The 22,906-nt window shown below is 37.6% G+C and overlaps 1 protein-coding gene and 1 pseudogene across 2 annotated transcripts in view; both read left to right on the top strand.

The window, feature by feature from the left end:
- The window catches only part of AAMDC (adipogenesis associated Mth938 domain containing), a 52,141-nt gene extending 32,578 nt beyond the window's left edge, over nucleotides 1-19,563 (top strand). For both annotated transcript variants that reach the window (XM_077113479.1, XM_077113478.1), the window contains exons 3-4: nucleotides 10,380-10,475; nucleotides 19,385-19,563. In XM_077113479.1, the coding sequence (XP_076969594.1) occupies nucleotides 10,380-10,475; nucleotides 19,385-19,525 (237 nt within the window). In that variant the 3' untranslated portion in view covers nucleotides 19,526-19,563. The remainder of the gene's footprint in view (nucleotides 1-10,379; nucleotides 10,476-19,384) is intronic.
- On the top strand, nucleotides 11,709-12,858 carry LOC143643444 (immunoglobulin-binding protein 1-like; annotated as a pseudogene).
- Nucleotides 19,564-22,906: the final 3,343 nt, after the last annotated feature.

The following is a 22,906-nucleotide window of genomic DNA, read 5'->3' as shown; positions in this document are numbered from 1 at the left end:
TATGTAGAACAGAATGATTAGAAGAGTAATGTTTGCATTTGTTGCGTGGTTTTGGTATTTAAAAATAAATAAATAAATAAAGTTCCTTGAATATTTTTAAGGAAAAAAAAAAAGAAATTACGGCATCTTAGACCAAAGTAATGGCTTGTCTCTCAATGAAGAGGAATGGACAAGTTCAAGAGGTAACATGGTAGTAAATAATCTAGTTAATACCCATTTTGCACTGTCTTTGGGGAAAATGTTTAGTATTTCAGCATTATATTTGATATTTAGGTGTACATTTTGCTTAGATGTCCTTTATCATGGTCAGGAAGTTCTCTTCTAGTTAAGTTTTTGCTGAGAGTTTTTTCTTTTTATCATAAATAGTTGGTGAACTTTGTAAAATGTTTTCTGCTTCAGCTGACATTATTACGTGTCTTGTTTTTATTACATGTCTTGTTTTGGTTTTTTTTTATTATTATTCTCTGGTTAACTACAATGATGTTTTTAACTTTTTATTTTGAAGTGATTTCAAACTTATAGTACAGTTGCAAACTCCATGCATTGAGAACTCCAGAATATCCCCCACCACTCCAGATACCCAGTTCTAATTTTAACATTTTGCTACCTTTGCCATATCATTTTTTCTGTCTCTCTCTTTCTGTATATTTATTTTCTGAACATGTGAGTAGGTTGCATACATCATACTCCTTACACATATAATACTTTCATGTACATATCATATGAATAAAGATACTTTCTTATGTAATCACCTTAAGTGCAATTGATATAAACCTTAATATTGATATAATGTTTACGTCCTGTATGCCAATTTTTTCTTATATCCCTTATGTCCTTTTGGGCCTTTCTCCTCCATTCTTAGGTTCCATCCAGTACCATGTATTACATTTAATTTTCATTATCTCTTTGGTGTATCTTTCTGTTTTTTTTTTTTAACTTTGGAAACATACACACAATGTAAATTTTCCCATCCCAACCCCTCTCTGGTGCACCATTTAGTGGAATTAATCACATTCACAGTGTTGCAGTACCCTCACCACCACCCATTACTGGAACTTTTCTTTCACTCCAAACAGAATCCCTATGCTCACTTACATTAGCTCTTCATTGCCGCCCCCCCAACACACACACACACACACACACACACCATCCCTGATAACCTGTACTCTATATTTCTGTCATGAGTTTGCATATTCTCTGATTATTTTCTTTGTGATTACCATGAGGCTTAAATTTAACATCCCAAATCTATAACAGTTTTGTTGGTTTTGATACCAATTTAATTTTAATGTATATGTTTCCTATGTTCCTATACTCCTCCATTCCCCGACCTTAATGTAGTTCTTTTCACACAATATTTAAATATCATGTTTCCTATATTCCTATACCCCTCCATTCCCCCAACTTAATATAGTTCTTTTCACACAATATTTAAATATTATTAGGCAACAAACATTGACTTATCATTATATTTTATGCATATGCCTTTTTTTTCTTTTTTTTTTTGTAAAAAAATGACATGTACAAAATGCAATAAATCTCAAAAAACACAGCAACAATTAGTTATAGAACAGATTTCAGATTTTGGTATGGGTTATAGTTCCACAGTTTTAGGTTTTTTCCTTCTAGCCGTTCCAAGACACTGGAGACTAAAAAGAAACATATAATGATTCAGCAATTATACTCATTCATCAAATCCTGTCTTCTCTGTTATAACTCCATTCCTCCTTTGATCTTTTTATTAAATATTTTAATTGAGAAATATCCACATATGTATAGTCCAATCATATTATAAAATCAGTGGGTTACAATATCATCACATAGTTGTATATTCTTCACCATGATCATTTTTAGAACATTTGCATCACTCCAGAAAAAGAAATAAAGAGAAAAAAATAAAAAACTCGTATGTTCCATACCCCTTACTGCTCCCTCTCATTGACCCACAGAATTTCAGTCTACTCAGTATTCACCCTTTATTTCCCCTTTTTATTTATTTATTTATTTATCCCTTTTTTTTCACTCATCTGTCTATGCCCTGGATAAAAGGAGCAGCATCAGACACAGACTTTTCACAATCACAAGGTTGAATGGTAAAAGCTATATAGTTATACAGTCTTCTAAGAATCGAGGCTACTAAAACACAGTTCAGTAGTTTCAGGTACTTCCCTCTAGCTGCTCCAATACACCATAATCTAAAAAAGGATATCTATATAATGCATAAGAATAACCTCCAGGATGACATCTCAACTCTGTTTGAAATCTCTCAGCCACTAAAACTTTATTTTGTCTCATTTCTCTCTTCCCCCTTTTGGTCAAGAAGGCTTTCTCATTCACATGATGCCAAGTCCCACCTCATTCTCAGGAGTTCTGTTCCATGTTGCCAGGGAGATTTACACCCCTGAGAGTCATGGCCCACGTAGAGAGGGGGAGGGCAGTGAGTTCACCTACTTAGTTGGCTTAGAAAGAAAGGCCAGCTCCTCCAGAAAAGCAACTAAAGAAACAGAAACAATACGAAACAGCTCCCGGAGTCACGACAGAGACCAAAAAGACAGCGTACCCCATTCTGGAACAGCTGAACGGGCAGGGAGAATCTGCTGCGGTGAGCTACCCGAGGGGGCGCGTTTTCCCGGCCGGGTCGGCTGGCGACTGGGGTCCCCTCCACGCACGTGGCTCCCCGGTCTGACTGGGAACGTTGGATAGCGGGGCCCTCCCGTCACGCTTGGCGTTTCGGGCCAGCTGGGCAATTAGGACCGGCACTCTCCCAAGCCGCGGCGGCCAGCGACCCCCGCCTTCACGCGCGGTTTCCCAGGCCGACTGCCGTGCAGACAGACGAGCGCCACGAGTGCCACCTACTGGGCAGGAAAAGAAAAACAGAGCCCAGAGATTTCACAGAAAAACCTTTCAACCAGCTGGGTCCCACACCCAGGGAAATCTGATCAAATGCCCAGACACCAGCAGAAAATAATGGATGACGCTCGGAAAATTGAAGATATGGCCCAGTCAAAGGAACAAACCAATAGTTCAAATGAGATACAGGAGCTGAGACAACTAATGCTGAATATACGAACAGAAATGGAAGAAGTCTTCAAAAACCAAATCAATAAATTGAGGGAGGACATGAAGAAGACATGGGCTGAACAAAAAGAAGGAATAGAAAATCTGAAAAAACAAATCACAGAACTTATGGGAGTGAAGGACAAAGAAGAAAAAATGGAAAAAACAATGGATACCTACAATGGTAGATCTAAAGAGACAGAAGCTACAATTAGTGAACTGGAGGATGGAACATCTGAATTCCAAAAAGAAACAGAAACTATAGGGAAAAGAATGGAAAAACTTGAGCAGGGGATCAGGGAACTGAATGACAATATGAAGCGCACAAATATACGTGTTGTGGGCGTCCCAGAAGGAGAAGAGAAGGGAAAAGGAGGAGAAAAACTAATGGAAGAAATTATCACTGAAAATTTCCCAACTCTTATGAAAGACCTAAATTTGCAGATCCAAGAAGTGCAGCGCACCCCAAAGAGAATAGACCCAAATAGGTGTTCTCCAAGACACTTACTAGTTAGAATGTCAGAGGTCAAAGAGAAAGAGAGGATCTTGAAAGCAGCAAGAGAAAAACAATCTGTCACATACAAGGGAAACCCAATAAGACTATGTGTAGATTTCTCAGCAGAAACCATGGAAGCTAGAAGACAGTGGGATGATATATTTAAATTACTAAAAGAGAAAAACTGCCAACCAAGACTCCTATATCCAGCAAAATTGTCCTTCAAAAATGAAGGAGAAATTAAAACATTTATAGACAAAAAGTCACTGAGAGAATTTGTGACCAAGAGACCAGCTCTGCAAGAAATACTAAAGGGAGCACTAGAGTCAGATATGAAAAGACAGAAGAGAGAGGTATGGAGTAAAGTGTAGAAAGAAGGAAAATCAGATATGATATATATAATACAAAAGCCAAAATGGTAGAGGAAAATATTATCCAAACAGTAATAATACTAAAAGTTAATGGACTGAATTTCCCAATCAAAAGACATAGAATGGCAGAATGGATTACGACCCAGCAATACCACTGCTAGGTATCTACTCAAGGGACTTAAGGGCAAAGACACAGACGGACATTTGCACACCAGTGTTTATAGCAGCATTATCTATAATTGCAAAGAGATGGAAACAGCCAAAATGTCCATCAACAGACGAGTGGCTAAACAAACTGTGGCGTATACCTACGATGGAATATTATGCAGCTTTAAGACAGACTAAACTTATGAAGCATGTAATAACATGGATGGACCTAGAGAACATTATGCTGAGTGAGTCTAGCCCAAAACTAAAGGACAAATACTGTAAGGTCCCACTGATGTGAACCGACATTTGAGAATCAGCTTGGAATATATCATTGGTAACAGAGACCAGCAGGAGTTAGAAACAGGGTAAGATAATGGGTAATTGGAGCTGAAGGGATACAGACTGTGCAACAGGACTAGATACAAAAACTCAAAAATGGACAGCACAATAATACCTAAGTGTAATGTAGCTATGTTGGAACACTGAATGAAGCTGCACCTGAAATATGGTTTTTTGTTTGTTTGTGTGTTTGTATCTTTTGTTTTTGTTTTTTTTCTTTTTCCTTTATATATATATATATAATTAGTATTATTATTTTAATTCTCTTCTCTATATTAACATTCTATATTTTTTTCTGCTGTTTTGCTAGTTCTTTTCCTAAATCGATGCAAATGTACTAAGAAATGATGATCATACATCTATGTGATGATACTAAGAATTACTGAGTGCATTTGTAGAATGGAATGATTTCTAAATGTTGTGTTAATTTCTTTTCTTTTTTTTGATTAATAAAAAAATTTAAAAAAAAAAAAAAAGAAAGAAAGAAAGGCCACATCTGAGCAACAAAAGAGGTTCTCTGGAAGTGACTCTTAGGCATAATTATCAGTAGGCTTAGCTTCTCCTTTGTAGGAATAAGCTTCATAGGGGCAAGCCCCAAGATTGAGAACTCAGCCTTTTGATTTGGTTGTTGCCACTGCTTGCAAGAATATCAGGAATTCCGCAGATTGGAAGTTGAATATTTCCTCTTTTCTCCCCAGACCCCAAGGGAATTTTGTAAATACTTTTTATTCTTTGCCCAAATTACTCTGGGATATATCAGGCTATCACACTAACCTGTACAAACCAACAAGATCTCATGCCCTATTCAAGATTCCATGTAATTAATTGTTCAAGTAAACTGACCATACCAGTTAAGTTGCATTTGCCTTTTATAGCAAGTAGGAAGTATAAAGTGGAGTTACCTATCAAAAATACAGTACTGCTACAGTACTACTGTTTATATTTACCCATGTCATTATCTTTGCCAGAAATCTTTATTTCTTCATGTGGCCTCAGTCAACTGTCTGTTTCATTTCCATTCAACCCACAGAACTCCTTTTAGTACTTCTTCTAGAGCCAGTCTATCAGTGGCAAAGTCCCTCAGTGGTTGTTTATGTGGAATATCTTAATTCCTCCCTCCTTTTGGAAAGAGTTTTGCCAGATTTAGAATTCTTGGCTGGCAATTTTTTGCTTTCAAAAATTAAAATGTCTTCCCACTGACTTCTTGCCTCCATTGTGTCCCATGAGAAACTGGCACTTAATCTTGTTGAGGCTCCATGGTACATAGATGTTGCCTCTTTCTTGCAGCTTTCTTTGGCATTCAACAATTTGATTATAACATGGTGCAGTGTGTATCTATTTTAGTTTATCCTGTATGGAATTCATTGAGCATCTTGGATATGAATATTCATATCTTTCATTAAATTTGGTAAGTTTTGGGCTATTATTTCTTTAAATATTTTCTCAGCCTCCTTTTCTCTTTCTTTGCCTTCTGGGACTCCCACAATGTATATATTGGTATGTTTAATGGTGTCCCACAAGTTCTTCGAACTGTGTTCACTATCTTCATTCTTGACTCTTTCTGCTCCCCAAACTCAATCATTTCAATTATCTTTTCATCATGTTCACTGATTCTTTCTTCTGCCAGCTCCAATCTGCTGTTCAGTCCTTCCAGGGAATTTTGGTTTTCAGTCCTGTTTGGTTCCTTTTCATAATTTCTACCTCTATATTGATTTTTCTCTTGGTGTTCATCTGTTTGATTTACATTAGCTTTTTGCCCATATTTTCCTTTAGCCTTAGCAGGGACCAGGGGCCAGCATTAGAAGGCAGGCCAGATTTGTGCCACACTGGTGAGTGGTGGGAAAGGGCCCAGCCAAGTTCCACAAGATCCTAATGCTTTTAAATAGCCTTTTTTCTTGATTCGGTACTCGTCTTTTAGTAGGGTTCTTTAAACGTTTTCTGGAGCTTTGAGAAAGATGTTTCCGCCAGTTCTTCCTGGTTTTTCAAAGCTTGTATGTGAGGGACAGCCTAAAGTTTCTTCCACTGCCGTCTTGATTGGGGTACCCTAGTTAATTTTTCTAAGTTGAACTAAAACCTTGGATTTGCTAATATTTTGTTGATAATTTTCATTAAATGCTTAAGAAACTTCATCAGTGAAGTCAGTGTGTGTCTACAGTGTTTTCCCTGCAATTGAAAGGTTTTAAATGATGAATTTAATTTCTAATAGATAGAGAACTATTAACATTTTTCTATTGCTTTTTCTGTTTATTGATAAGTTGTGGGTTTTTTTCAAACTTCCTCTAATTTTTCACATTTACTGGTGTACAATTATTCCCAATTTCCCAATATTTTATTATCCTTCTAATATTGGTAGGATTTGTTGTGATGCCTCCCTTTCATTCCTGATAGTTGTGATTTACATCCTCTCTTTCTTTTCCTGGTCTGTCTTAGTGAGGGATTTGTCAATGTTATTAACCTTTTCACTGAACAAATGTCTGTCTTGTTGATTTTCTCTGTTGTTTGTTTCCTATTTTATTGATTTATACTCTTGTCTTTGTTATTTTCTGTCATCTAGTTACTATTAATTTACTTTTCTTTTCTTTTTCTTGCTTTTTAACTTAGAAGCTTAGACTACTGAGTTTAGACTATTTTTCTGTTTCTATAAATTTTTAAAGCTGTAAGTTTTCATCTAAGGATAATTCAGCTGTGCCCCAAAATTTTACTATATTGTTTTTCTTTTCTCCTTCTGGTCAAAATACTTTCCATTGGACAACTTCCCTTCTGTGACTTTTCTAAATATCTTATTATTACTGATTTCTAATTTAAATCCATTTTTATCAGATAGCAAATTTGATATTATTTCACTCCTTTCAATTTTATTGAGATTTATGGCCCTGCATATAGAGTATCTTTATGAACATTTGTGCACACTTGAAAAGAATATGTATTCTGCAGTCATGGAGTAGTAAGCTGCAAATGTCTATTCAGTCAAATTAATTGATGGTGCCCCATAAGGACAAATCTTCTGTGTCCTTAATGACGTTCTATTTATTCTATAAATTACTGACAGAAGATTGTTAAAATTTCCATTTATGGTTGTGGACTTATCTATTTTTATCTTTATTTCCATTATTTTACTCCTTATTTATTTTGAAGCTCTTTTATTAAGAGAGTACAGATTTGACATTGCTGTATTTTCTGGAAGAATTGACCCTTTCTTCATCATGAAATAATACCCTTTGTCTCTAGTAATATTCCCTATCTTGAAATCTACTTCGTCTGATATTAATATGGCCATACCAGCTTTATTAAGCTTAGTGTTTACTTTGTATAACTGTTTTCACCCTTTTACTTCTAATCTGTCTCTTTATATTTTAAGTATCATATTTTGTAAACAATATTTAGTTGGATCTTCCTTTTTTATCCAGTCTGACACTTTTTGTCTTTAATTGGACTCAGTCCATTTAACTCATTTTGGGGTTAATCAGGAATTTTTGAAATTCTATATTATCTTCTCTGTTGCCTTTTCAGCTACTGCATGTGTGTGTTTGTGTGTGTGATTGCTCTAGAGAAGATTCTAGTTTATATTTAATCTAACATTTATTGTGTCCTTCAGTGGGCTGAGCAGTGGACTAAGTACAACAACTCTAGGCAGTCATTAGGTTCAGTTCATTCACACTTCAAGAAAGTTGTTTCCTGGAAAAAGTATTCTAGTAAAGTGTCTTAAACAAGACATCAAATATGCTTGAGTTCAAATCCTAGTTCTACCGTTTAATAATTGTATCATTTTAACCAAGTTTTATATCTTTCATGAGCTTCAATTTCCTTATCTATTAAGTGAGAAAAATGGATGATTTTGTGCTTACTTTACAGGATTGTTATGTAGAGCGCATAGAATAATTTATACTGTTGATTCTAGAAATACAACTGTAAACATGTAAGATGTTACTATTCCAGGATTTAATGAAAAAATTCAGTCACTCTTTAGCATCTTTTATAAATATATAAATTTCAGTCCTATCTCCTCTAAACCATCATCCTTCTCATCTGAAAACCCTTGTTTCTCTTGTCCATTCATTTGTTATCTTTTTTATAATTTCAGCTGCTCTTTGTCTATACCATCTGTAGTGAATGGTTAGTCTGAACTCTTTCCACAACCACTACATCAAGGCACACTCCTACTCATACTTCAAGACCCTAGTAAAACATTAAGTCTTCCATGTCAATCTCCCACTTCTATTTACTCATTCCCTCTCCTGAAGTCCTTAACTCTGTTTTAACTTATCTCATTATAACTATGCATAGTCACTAACCTTAGCGGACTACAACACCTCTAAGCAATACAGTTATCCCTTCCACACCACAGGGGTTAGGGGCAAGGTACCTCTGTGATCAGGAAAATGCATGTAAAATTATTTGGCTTCCCTTTGTACCAGAGAATTATGAATTTTTTCTTTTTATTTTATAGGTGTTTACAGTACTTTATTGTGAATTTGGTTAAGGACTCTAAGAGGCAGCACATGAACGGGGAAGCCAAGCAAATACCAAAGACTGTTTTTGTAAAATTAAAGCCTTATCACTAGGATAGATTGGAAATAGCATCCAGCCATTTCTAAGCCATGTCTGTAAAACACTGTCATCAATGTTTGCTAGCAGGCATCACACCCAGCTGCCAACTGGGTTTACCTCCAGCAGCAGCTGCTAGAAGGCAGAAAAGCCTGAAGGGCATGAGAGGCACTAAGGTGTTACTACTGGCCAGACCACTTCCCAAATACGTTTTACATTCCTTCAGAGGAAAGCAATAGGGACACAGGGGAAGAGAGGGCTGGGGGTGGAGAGAGAACGGGGATGAGGAAAAGTGCATCTGGGAGAGGCTTCACACAGAATCAGGGAAGGCCAGACTATACCAAATAATTTTGTCCCACTGCCTTTCTTGGTTTCTAAACTTTTTCTCTGTCCTCTGCTGGCCTTCACATGTCATCTGCAGCTTCCACAAAACTCCCCAGAAATTCCCATTTAATTTCTTACGCCAACCTACGATGTATCAAAACCACGATGGGAAAGTCACGATGTGGAAGGTATAACTGTATTTGGTTCCTCTCAGCATTCCTAGTGCTTGGTACACAGTAACTGCTCAGTAAATGCTTGTTGAATTAATAAAAGATTAGAGTGAGACATGAATTAGGGAGGGACTCCTTCATCTTTTGAAGTTTCAGTGCTGAAAGCATCATTCTTGTGCAGATGCATAATAGGTGAAGCCCAGTATTTTGGGGTGCTGTTTACCAAACTGTAACTCTCCTATCACTGTTGCTAAAATGGAGGTGGTTCAAGAGCCATCAGTCCTTTAGTGCTGGATTAATCTTCAAACATTTTACCTTAAGTATCTCTGGGAGACTCTGAGAAGGCTTTATAGAATGATCGGTAGGTTTTTGAAGCATTCTTGATGTTTTCCCAAAGTTTTGTGGGAGAGGCACTTAGAAAAAGGAAAAGTATGAAGTTCTTATGAAACCTTTCCAAAATCCAAATTTTAACATGGGGTGCTGGTGCCTTTCTTCTCCTGCCTCATCTCCATCCAGTCCCTTGCTTGTCACACTACACTCCAGTCATGTTCAGTTCACTAGGTTCTTTCTTTCCTCTGAGCCGTTGTACATGCTGTTCACTCTTCTCTGAATAGCTTTTTCCCTGATTTCCTCTAACCTGCCTAATCCCTGTTGCCCTTTAGATCTCAGCTTAAATGTCACCCCTCTGGAATTTTTTCTCTGATTGCCTGTACTCAACCTCCAGGTCTGAATTATGTGTCCTCTTTCTATGCAGTTACAATAATTTGAACTTACTTAGTTCCCAGGACCCAGATCAGTGCCTGGCACAGAGTAAACCTCAGTAAATATTTCTTGAATAAATCAAGAATAAATTACTTCTACAATAATGCCTGTGCTAAGAAAGATTTAAGAGGTGGTACCAGGTATACTTTCTCTTTCTGCATCCAGCATTCTCCTGGCGTGCAGCCTGCAGATGTGGAGGAAGTTATCAAGAAGGGTGTGCAGACCCTGGTGATTGGCCGAGGGATGAGGGAAGCCTTAAAGGTAGGTACTGACGTGTACAGCATTCCTGATAACAATCTGTGATCACTTGGATCTTTATCTTAAAGGTGTTTTTCTTATGAATTCATCTCTATAAATAATATATCCTTGGTTTGCTGAGCTAGTAGATGAATCTGGATAGAATAATGGTTGCATACACTACTTTGCCTCATGAGGGTTAGCCTCCACAGATATTGCCTAACCCTTGGACTATGTAGTTTCAACTATTTCCCTGCAGTGCCTTTATCTCAGAATTTCTCAGGCTCTACAATGATCAATATTAGCTCTTTCCATTTGTATATTATTTTACATTTTTTATTACAAGTTTCCTATTTCTTTTATTATTCATCGCGTGCGCCCAGTTCTAGTTCTCACCGCGTTTTTTTTTTTGTTTGTTTGTTTGTTTGTTTTTTTGGTGGATTTTGCTGGGACACAGCACTGCCGGGATTGCAGTCGCCGCAGCTACGACTGCCCTTACGGCTCAGCGGTCCGCTGTACAGTCCGCAGGATCCCGCACCTTATGCTGTAGCCATTTCTGCCATAGGAGCATGTGCAGCCGCTCCACCTTTCAGGCTGTGGCACTATTTTACATTTTATAGTTCATTTTATATTACTTCTTCTTTCCTTGGATACATTCAGGTTTTCCCTTTCAGAAAAAAAAGATGTTTATTTTATTTTGCATGGGCAGGCACCAGAAATCGAACTCTGATCTCCAGCATGCAGGCGAGAATTCCGCTGTCGCGTTGCCCTATTTTTTATTTTTAATAACAAAACTAATACATACACATCATAAAAGATTCAAACAATGCAGAAATGTAGAAGTCAAAAGATGAAAGTTTTCCCCTCCACAGTCTCTACATTTGATGTGTTCTGCTTCAGTTCTTTGTATGCAAATATATACATACTTACACATACAGACATACATGTATATACTTATACCCTTTTTTACATAAATAGGATCTGACTATATATATTGCATGGTAACAGTTTTTTCCTACTTATTACATTATATACAGTATTTCATATATGTATATAGAAATTTACCTTATTCTTTCTTTTATTAGATGTCCTAAAATATCTTTCCCTACTTAAGATGATGTACTTTGTTTATTTATATTTTTGTTTAAACTGTTTTTTCCATTAAAATAATTCCTATCTTTAAGCCTTTCTTTGTTATTGTCATAAAGTCATTCAAGCATGCAGAAAAGTAATACAGGAAATTTTTTAAATATTTCACACAGTGCTCTTTCTGAGAAAGTAGAGTCTAATTAAAAACTATTTAGGGGTTCCTCCCTTCCCCAAGATGGCAGCAGCAGAGGATGAGTTACTGCTGCTGCAGCTCCCTGAGCTATTCAAAACCAGCAAGCAGCTTCTGGAGGAAGTGGAAGTAGTGACTGAACCCACGGGTTCCCGGACAGTCCAGGATAAGGTGTTGAAGGGTCTGACTCTCCTTGAGAAGGCTGCTGAAATGATATTGCAGCTGGACTTGTTCAGCTCAAATGAAGACCTTGAAGAGATTGCTTCCACCAACCTGAAGTACCTGATGGTGCCAGCATTTCAAGGAGCTCTCACCATGAAATAAGTCAGTACCACCAAGCGTCTAGATCATTTGCAGCAGGGTCGAGAATACTTGGGAAACTATTTAACTCAGTGTCATTACTATCATGTGGCAGAATTTGAGCTGCCCCATATCAAGAACAACTTTGCTGAAAATAACCATGCAAACTCCTCCATGGCCTATCCTAACCTTGTTGCTATGGCATCTCAAAGACAGGCTAAGATAAGAGATACAAGCAGAAGAAGGAGGTGGAGCATAGATTATCTACACTGAAATCTTCTGTGGAAAGTGGTGAAGCAATGATGAGCGTGTTCGAGAATATTATCGCCTTTATCTTCAGAGGTGGATTGGTATCAACTTGGAAGAGATTGAGAGTATTGATCAGGAAATAAAAATCCTAAGAGAAAAAGATTCCTCAAAAGAGACATCAACTTCTCGTTCCTCTCTTCAGGACAGACCTCCAATGAAACCCTTCATTCTCACTCGGGATGTGGCCCAAGCCAAGGTGTCTGGAGCTGGTTATCCCAGTCTGGCAACCATGACAGTGAATGACTGGTATGATCAGTGTCGGAAATATGGAGCATTACCAGATCAGGGAATAGCCAAGACGACACCAGGACCATTATGATAGAGGTTCTTATATTTAGAAGAACTTTGCATTAATGTTTGTATAGTGTGTAAGAGTTCAAAAAGGCAAGTCAACAGCAGGAAGATCAGGAGCAAAAGGAGGAGGACACCAATGAGAAAACACTACATAGAGCCCAAGAGTGGGATGACTGGAAGGATACCTATCCTAGGGGTTATGGCAATTGACAGAACATGGGTTAATCTACCCACAACAAGACAGGACGAGAGATGGCTCACATCTTCCCCTTCAGGGAAAGCTGTACCATTCTTCCCTCCCTGGGCTCCTGCTTCAGTTGTGTACAGTGAAGGCAAAGGTGCTTCATCTTGCTTTGCATTCAATAAAGTGTCAAATGATTAAGTGTGTATTTGTACCCTCGATGGTGAGCCAGCAATTTTCTTTCAGTATTATCCTCTTCATGATATATTCTGATTTCTTAACTTGAAAGAAAAGAGCACAGAAGTGCTTTGGTATACATCAATGGCTGTATGAATTCTCTTTATAAAATAATAAAGTCCCTAGTGGAGTCCCTAACCCCATCATGATGACAAAGTAAGACTTTCAGGGCTCTGTCCTCCCACAGAAACTTTGAACAACTAGCAAGAACTGGCAGAAATATCTTTCCCAAAGCTCCAGAAAACAGTTAAAGGATTACAGTTAACAGGGAAGTACCCAATCAAGAAAACAGCTACTTGAAAGGATAAGATCTCCTGGTTCCCTGACTGGCCCTTCTGACACCTTTCATCAGTTTGACAAGGAGCTGACCCATGCTCCCAGGGTGAATCCCTGGTCCCTTTTCCAGAGGGAGCAGAGTAGTCCTCATGCACATTCTGAGAGCATATATGTCTGGCTCAGTCTTCCTGGTGGTGGCTTCAGGGATTCATTGTCCCAGAATTTGGCTTGTGTGTACAGAGTGGCACACAGAGCTCTCCTACAGAACACTGTGGGAGGACCATCAAGTTGTGGCTGGCTGTAGGGTATAACAAGGCAGTGGCCAGGACTGTGAGGAAACTGTTTCCTAGGGAAGAGGGGACATTCATATTCATGGAAATAAGGAAGTTCCTAGGGCTTCATGTGCATGCCCAAGATGATACATGCACAGAAAGGACCAGGAAGACTCCTATGCTTTGACCTAGAGGTATTCTCCAAACGCACTATATGGATAAGCTCTGAAACAAAGCACTCGCAGAGGTCAGTCTGCAAAGACTGAGAAAGGTATATTTTCCTTTTTTTTCTTTGCTATCTTGGCATTCAAGGAAGGCTCTTTCATGACACCAGCTGGATACAAACTTGAGGAACAGATGCCTCAGAGTCAGTGATAATCCATTTAAATGTCAAAATGTCCAGGTTTATAACAAAAAGTTAAAAAACACAAACAGGAAGCAATGACCCAGGCAAAGAAGATTACAGCATTAGAAACCATCAGTGAGGAGGACCAGACCTGGGACAAACCAGTCAAAGACTTAAAAAATGTTCCTAAGCAAGCTCAAAGAAAACATGGACAAAGAACTAAAGGAAGTCAGGAAAACAATAGATGAACACGAACATCAGTAGATATGGAAATTATGAAAAGGAATGAAACAGAGCTGAAGACCACAGTAACAGAAATTAAATATTGCCTAGAGGTGTTAAACAGCAAATTAGAGCTGGCAGAAGAAAAAGACAGTGAACTTGAAGATAAGACAATTAAGATCATTCAGTCTGAGACGCAGAAGGAAAGAATGAAAAGTAAACAGAGCCTGAGGAACTTGTAGGACGCTATCAAGCATACCAGAAGGAGAAGAAAGAGGAGCAGAGAGAATATTCAAGAAAATAATGGCTGAAAATTTCCCCAGTTTAACAAAGTACATGAATATACTCATCCAAAACCCTAGCAGACTCCAGGATAAATTCAAATAGACCCACACGGGTGACATAATCAAACTGTTGAATTCCAGACAAAGGATTCTGAAAGCTGCAAGAGAGAAGCAACATGTCACATATAGGAGATCCTCAATAAGATTAAGTGGCAGTTTCTCCTGGGAAATCATGGAAGCAAAAAGGCAGTAGGAAGAAATATTTTTTTTTTTTTTTTTTTTTAAAGGAAGGAAAGACAGAGAAGGAAGGAAGGATGGAAGGAAGGAAGAAAGGGAAACATTTTTAAACATTTTCTTGTTTTATTATATTTTGTTTGTTTTTGTTTGTTTTTACATGGGCTGGGGCCGGGAATCGAACCGGGGTCCTCCGGCACGGCAGGCAAGCACTCTTGCCCGCTGAGCCACCGCGGCCCCCCCAAGAAATATTTTTTAAAAACTGAAAACAAAAAATTGCTAACCAAGAATTTTTTTTCAGGCAAAACTGTCTTTCAGAAATGAGGGAAGAATTATGACATCCCCAGATAAACAAAAGCAGAGGGAGTTTGTCACCACTAGAGCAGCCTTACAACAAATGATAAATGGAGTTCTGTGGGTTGAACAGAAAGGACACTAGACAGTTGACTGAAGCCACATGAAGACATCCCTTGTAAAGATAATGACGTGTAAATATAAATACCAATATTATTATATTTTTTATTTTGTAACTACTTTTTCCTTTCAACAGCATCTAAAAGGCAAGTGCATAAAATGTAATGTTAAATCAGTGGTTTGGAACTCATAATGTGTAAACATGTAATTTGCAACCAGAACGACATAAAGGTGGGGGGAATGGAGGGGAATAGGAACATAGTGTGTATGTATACCATTGAAGTTGGTATCAAAACAAACAAGATTGTTATAGATTTAGGATGTTAAATTTAAGCCCCATGGTAACCTCCAATAAAACAGCAGAGAATATGCAAATTCATAGAAACAGAAATTAGAGTACAGGTTACCAGGGGCAGGTAGCAAGGGGAATGAGGAGTTAATGCAAAATCAGTACAGGTTTTCTGTTTGGAGTGAAGGGAATGTATGTAATGGATGATAGGGTAATGCAACAGTATTATGTGATTAATCTCTGTGAATAATATGTTTGGGAGAGGGGGTTGAGGTGAGAAGATTTATGTTGTATCTATTCCCAATTAAAAAAAAAAAAGGGAGTGCAAGGGTAGTTCAGTGGTAGAATACTCACCTGCCATACGGGAGACTAGGGTTTGATTCCTAGTCCATGCACTTCCCCCAAAACAAACAATCAAACAAACGAATTCAACAAATGGTGCTGCAGTAATGGGATACTCACATGGAAAAATAATGAAATGTGACCCCACCATACAGCATACGAAAAAAATAGAAACTGAAGAAATAGTGACAATTAAATGCAATACATGTTCCTGGATAGTAGGAGAAAAAGCCCAAAGGGGCATTACTGGGACATAAGAAAAACTTAGAATATAGATTATAAGCCTCATATCAATGTTAAATTTCTTGAATTTGATAACTGCACTTAAGGTGATTACATAAATGAATATCCTTGTTCATAGGAAATGTACATGGAAGTATTATGTGTTTAAGGAGTATGATGTGGGAAACCTGCTCTCAGATGTTCCAAAAATAGACTAGACAGATGAAAGATAGAATGATATGGCAAAGGTGGTAAAATCTGGGGGAGGTGGGGGCAGGTTGGAGTTCTCTGTATGGGGTTTGTATTATTTTTACAACTGTCTTGTAAGCTTGGGAGTATTGCAAAATGAAAGATTTTAAAATGATAAAAAAAAAAAAAAAAACTATTTGGGGGGAGGGCATTGCCGGGTGTGCCTGTAGTCGGTCCCAGGCAGTCTGGAGGCGTCTTGAGTCACAGGCTGGGAGTTGGGCCCCAGTACAGCAGCCCAGAGGAGGTGCAGTGCCAGTAGGGCATGGGCCTACCCAACCTTCTAACTACAGGCTGGGATACTCCATTTGAAAGAAAATGTTGACTTCAAAGCAGGGTATTTTTGAGGAGGACTATATCATGGTATGAAAATGCAAAGTTTAATAATGAATGATCCCTGTTTATTTTCATTTGGAAATAGCCTTCTATCTAAAAAGTTACAGATAAGAACCACAAGGAAATCCAACAAAGGGATTTAAGCCAACTGTTTTACTCCCACTAGAGTGTGCCCATGCAGAAACAGAGTGGCGAAAATGATAAATATACATGTTCAAGATACTCAGCGATCTCCAAATAGACCCACACCAGGCCATGTTATAATCAAACTGTTGAATGACAAAAATAGAGAATTCTGAAAGCCACAAAAGAGAAGTAACAGTTCACATATAGGGAAACCTGCAAAAGAATAAGTGCTGATTTCTCATTATAACCATGGAGATAGAAGGCTATTTACATATGTAAAATGCTGACTGCAAAAATTGCCAATGAAGAATTCTTTATCTGCAAAACTGTCCTTCAAAAATGAGGGAAGAATTAAGACATTCCCAGATAAACAAAAGCTGAGGTATTTCATCACCACTAGACTAACCCTACAAGAAATGTTAATGGTTAAAATGAAAGGACACTAGTAGGCGGTGTGACAGTGGCTCAGTGGCAGAGTTCTCTCCTGCCATGCTGGAGACCCAGGTTCAATTCCCAGTGCGTGCCCATGCAAAAATAAATAGATAAAATGAATGAATGAATGAATGAATGAATGGACACTAGATAACTGACTGAATCAACATGAAGAATTAAAGACCTCTAGTAAAGATAATGACATGGGAAATATGAATACCAGTACTACTGTACTTTTTCATTTCTAACTCCACCTTTTACTGCCTACAGTATCTAAAAGGCAAATGCATAAAATGTAATGATAAATCAATGATTTTGGATTCATAATTTATAAATATGTAATTTGTGACAAGAACTGCATAAGGGTGGAGTGGTCAAAGGTAAAGGAACATAGTTTATTTATGCTACTGAAATTAATTTGGTATCTGTCATGGTTGGGGACATGTGTCAACTTGGCCAAGTTATGGTACCTGTTCATCTGATTGGGCAAGTGCTGGCCTGTCTGTTGCAATGAGGACATTTCATAGGATTAGGTCATGATCACGTCAGCTACATCCACAGCTGATTCCATTTGTAATCAGCCAAAGGGGAGTGTCTTCTGCAATTAGTGATGCTAAATCCAATCATGGGAAGCCTTTTAAGGAGGACTCAGAGGAGACAGGTTCCATTCTTGCTTTGGCTGGTGAGCCTCTCCTGTGGAGTTCATCCAGGCCATCCATTGGAGTCATCGGCTTCGCAGCCTGCCCTGTGGATTTTGGACTCTGCATTCCTACAGTCACGTGAGACACTTTCATAAATTTTATATTTGCAAGTGTTCCCTGTTGATTCTGTTTCTCTAGAGAACCCTAACTAATACAGTATCAAACCAAATTATTACAGATTTAGGATGTTAAATTTAAGCCTCATGGTAACCGTGAAGAAAATGAGCAAATTATACAGATTTGCTAGACAGTAAGTACATTACAGGTTACCAGATATGGGGGGCAGAGGCCATGAGTTAATGCAAGATGAGTGTAAGGTTTGTTTGGACTGAAGGTTAAATTCTTGTAATAGATGGTGGTGAGGATACTGCAACATTGTGAATGCAATTAATTCCACTGATGGGGTATGCTTGGGTAGAGCTGGAATGGAAAGATTTTTCTTGTATATATACTTCAACAATAAACATACACTAAAGAAAAAATGACAATTAAATGTAATAGATGATAGTGGCTAGGATCTAAGAATGGAGGAGAAAATGCTCAAATAGACATGATTGGGACATTAAAAATAGGAAGATAAGCTTTATGTCAGTGATAAATTTCTTGAACTTGATAACTGTACTTGAATTTATTAAAAAATAAATATCATTATTCAAAATAAATGTGCATGAAAGTGTTCAAGGAAAAACTAGGGGGAAAAATACTCAGAGCAAGCCACAGTGCAAAAAATAACATCTGATACTAGCTGCTACTTATTGAAGACCACTTATAACAATTTATTCACAAAATATTTATTAAGCACTATTCTTGGCATTGGGGACACCGAGATAAGCCAGTTAAATAAATTTTATGCTACTCAGGGAATGAAGAAAAAAAAAGGAGACAAATTAAAAATACTGATAAATCCTATGAGTCAAATAAAATGGTGACTTAATGAGGGGCTTATTTAAATGGGGTGGTTAAGAATGTTCTGAGAAGACATTTGAGCATTAGTTCATTTTATCCTTACAACAAACCTGTGATGTTAAGTATTATTATCCTTACTTTACAGGAAATTGGGGCAGAGAGATGTTAAATAGCTGGCCTAAGCTCTCTTTGTTGGTACATGGCAGAGTTAGAATTTAGACTTAGGTTGGAATAACCCAAATATTTAATGTTTACATACTTGTGCTCTGTACCACACTAGACGTTTTATGTACTTTAGTTCATTTAGTTCTCATAGCAAGCCTGAGACCTAGGTATTGTTATCCTTAATTTACACATATGGAAACAAAGGCTTGGAGGATTTAATTCACTTATGCAAGGTCATACCACTAGTGAAAATTTCATTTGAGGCTCCCTGATTCCAAAATTCATGTTCATTCCATTTACTTCACTTGAGCTTTAGGCATGAATATTATTACACCCTTGTAATTTCTCCAAGGCCTTTTTCACTCCTTGGGGTTCCCAGTCAAATATGAGACTGGAAGTGCTGGGTGGTCAAGGTGTGAGATTTGTTGCTGTCCAGTTTTGTAGTACAGTTGCTTCATGGAAGGAGAAGAAACCCTGGATACCTGCCCCTGACTTACTCATCTCTTTTCCTCCTTCCCAGGTGCCTCTATCAACTGTGGAGTACCTCAAGAAACAAGGCATTGATGTACGGGTCCTGCAGACAGAGCAAGCAGTAAAAGAGTATAATTCCTTGGTTGCCCAAGGGGTGAGGGTGGGAGGTGTCTTTCATTCTACCTGCTAGGTGGAGCTTTAAGAAGAGAATAAATCACTAAGCAATGATGCCTGTGATTGACACTTTTTTTTTTAATTGTGGTAAAATGTGCATAACATAAAATTTGTTTCATCTACTTTTAAGTGCAAAATTCAATGATACAAGTACATTGACTTTATTTTATAACTTTCAGCACTATTTTCAGAATATTTTCATCATACCAAATAGAAACTCTTTACCCATTAAGTAATGCTTACCCATTTTCCTTTTCTCCCAGCCTCAGGTAACCACTATTCTGTGTTCTTTCTCTATGAATTTGACTATTCTAGGTATTTTGTGTAAGTGAAATCATAAAATATTCGTCTTTTTGTGTCTGCCTTATTTCACTTACCATGATACTCATCCATGTTGTAGCATGTATCAACATTTCTTTTATTTTTAACTTTTTTTTATTCTATAGTATAACATATATACAAATGAAAAAGTAATAGTTTACAAAGCACTCTTTAAAAAGTAGTTACAGGACAGATCCAAGAATCGTCATGGACTATCATACAATCTTCTCAGATTTTTCCTTCTAGCTGCTTCAGAATATAGGAGGCTAGAGGGGTTAAATAGTTTATTTTTTATCATCAGAATTGACCTTTTTTCCTTTGTGTGTGTGAAAAATAACAAATATACAAAAAAGCTATAAATTTCAAAGCACAGCACCACAATTAGTTGTAGAACATATTTCAAACTTTGACATGGATTACAATTCTACAATTTTAGGTTTTTGTTTTTTTTTCCCCATGTTCACATATAGTCACATTGCAAAAGCTATATCATTATTTACATTCATATTCAAGAAACATGGCTATTGGAACACAGCTCTACAGTTTCAGGCACTTCCCTCAAACCTCTCTAATACACCTTAACCTAAAAAGGGAATGTCAATAAAATGCATAAGAATAACCTCCAGGATAACCCCTCGATTCTGTTTGAAATCTCTCAGACACTTTATTTTCTCTCATTTCTCTCTTCCCCCTTTTGGTCTAGAAGATTTGCTCAATCTCTTGATGATCCCAGCTCATTCTAGGATTTCTGTCCCATGTTGCCAGGGAGGTTTACACCCCTGGGAGTCATGGCCCACGTAGAGAGGGGGAGGGCGGTGAGTTTGTCATGTTGGCTGAGAGAGAGACCACATCTGAGCAACAAAAGAGGTTCTCTGGGGGTGACTCTTAGGCCTAATTTTAAGTATGCTTAGTCTGTCCTTTGTGAGGTTAAGTTTTATGCAAACAAACCCCAAGATCGAGGGCTCAGCCTATTGATTTATTGTCCCCACTGTTTGTGAGCATATCAGGGATTCTCCAAATGGGAAAGTTGAATTTTCCCCCTTTCTTGCCATTCCCCCAAGGGGACTTTGCAAATACTTTTTTATTCACTGTTCAAATCACTGTGGGATTCATTGAGGCATCACTCTGGACAAACCTACAAAATCTCATGCCCTATTTAACGTTCCATGTACTTATGGTGTTCAGTTAAGCTGTTCATATAAATTATATTAGGAAATGCAGTAGTCAAAAATATAAATTTTGTAACAAACCTTTTTTTGTTTAGTCTTTACACTTTAATTTTTTTTTTTTTTGGTTTCCAATGACTCAGTTTATTTATTGAAAGGAATAATAATAATAAGTTTAGTTGCCCAGGATTTGGTGTTTGCTTAGAATAATGCATTCTTTTTTTAAAAATTTTTTTATTAATTAAAAAAATTAACAAAGAAAACATTGGGCGGGCCGCGGTGGCTCAGCAGGCAAGGTGCTTGCCTGCTATGCCGGAGGACCTCGGTTCGATTCCCGGCCCCAGCCCATGTAACAAAAAACGGAAAAACAAAATACAATAAAACAAGAAAATGTTTAAAGATGTTTCCCTTTCTTCCTTCCTTCCTTCCTTCTATCCTTCCTTCCTTCTCTCTGTCTTTCCTTTATAAAAAAAAAAAAAAAAAAAAAAAAAGAAAGAAAACATTGATATCATTCCATTCTACATATACAATCAGTAATTCTTAATATCATCACATAGTTGCATATTCACCATTTCTTTTTGCATCGATTTAGAAAAAGAAAAAGACAACAGAAAAAAATAAAACGATAACAGAGAAAAAAAAAAGATTATACATACCATACCCCTTACCCCTCACTTTCATTTACCACTACAATTTCAAACTACATTTATTTTAACATTTGTTCCCCCTATTTATTTTTATTCCATATGTTCTACTCTTCTGTTGATATAGTAGCTAAAAGGAGCATCAGACACAAGGTTTTCACATTCACAGAGTCTCATTGTGAAAGCTATATCCTTGTTCAATCATCATCAAGAAACATGGCTACTGGAACACAGTTCTACATTTTCAGGCAGTTCCCTCCAGCCTCTCCGCTACATCTTGAACAACAAGGTGATATCTACTTAATGCACAAGAAGGATAACCTCTCAACTCTGTTTGGAATCTCTCAGCCATTGACACTTAGTCTCATTTCACTCTTACCCCCTTTGGTCGAGAAGGTTCTCTCAATCCCTTGATGTTAATTCTCAGCTCATTCTAGGGTTTTTCTCAGTCGCTTGATGCTGAGTCTCAGCTCCTTCCAGGATCTCTGTCCCACGCTGCCAGGAAGGTCCACACCCCTGGGAGTCATGTCCCACGCAGAGAGGGGGAGGGTGGTGAGACTGCTCATCATGTTGGCTGAAGAGAGAGGCCACATCTGAGCAACAAAAGAAGCTCTTTTGGGGGTGACTCTTAGGCCTAAATTTTAAGTAGACTTGACCTATCCTTTGTGGGGTTAAGTTTCATATGAACAAACCCCAAGACTGGGGACTCAGCCTATAGCTTTGGTTGTCCACACTGCTTGTGAGAATATCAAGAATTTTAACTTGGGGAAGTTGAATTTCTCCCCACTCTCACCATTCCCCGAAGGGGGCCTGCAAATACTTTTCCAGTCACTGATTAAATCACTCTGGATTCATCGGGGCATCACTCTGGACAAACCAACAATATCTCATGTCGTACCTGAGATTCCAAGTACTTATGACATTCAATCAAACTATCTACATGAGTTATATTAGGAAATGCTCTAGTCAAAATATAAATTTTGTAATATTTTTTGCTTTAGTCTCACACATAAGGTGACATTTTAAAGTATTAATTATCTATTTTCAGCACCCTGCAATAATGACATTCCTTTGTTCTTCCTCATGCAAAAACATTTTTAAAATTTGTACATTATAGATTTCACTATTATTATACACTCTAGGCATTCCTAGATTATACCATCTCCATCTTCACCATCTATCTTTCTTTCTGATTTCATTTATGTCCCAGCCCTCCTCCCTCTATCATTCTCACATGCAGCTTCATTCAGTGTTTTAACATAATTA

Source organism: Tamandua tetradactyla, chromosome 8 (genome assembly GCF_023851605.1).
Source record: "Tamandua tetradactyla isolate mTamTet1 chromosome 8, mTamTet1.pri, whole genome shotgun sequence".
Lineage (NCBI taxonomy): Eukaryota > Metazoa > Chordata > Mammalia > Pilosa > Myrmecophagidae > Tamandua > Tamandua tetradactyla.
This window is presented reverse-complemented; position numbering and strand designations above follow the sequence as displayed.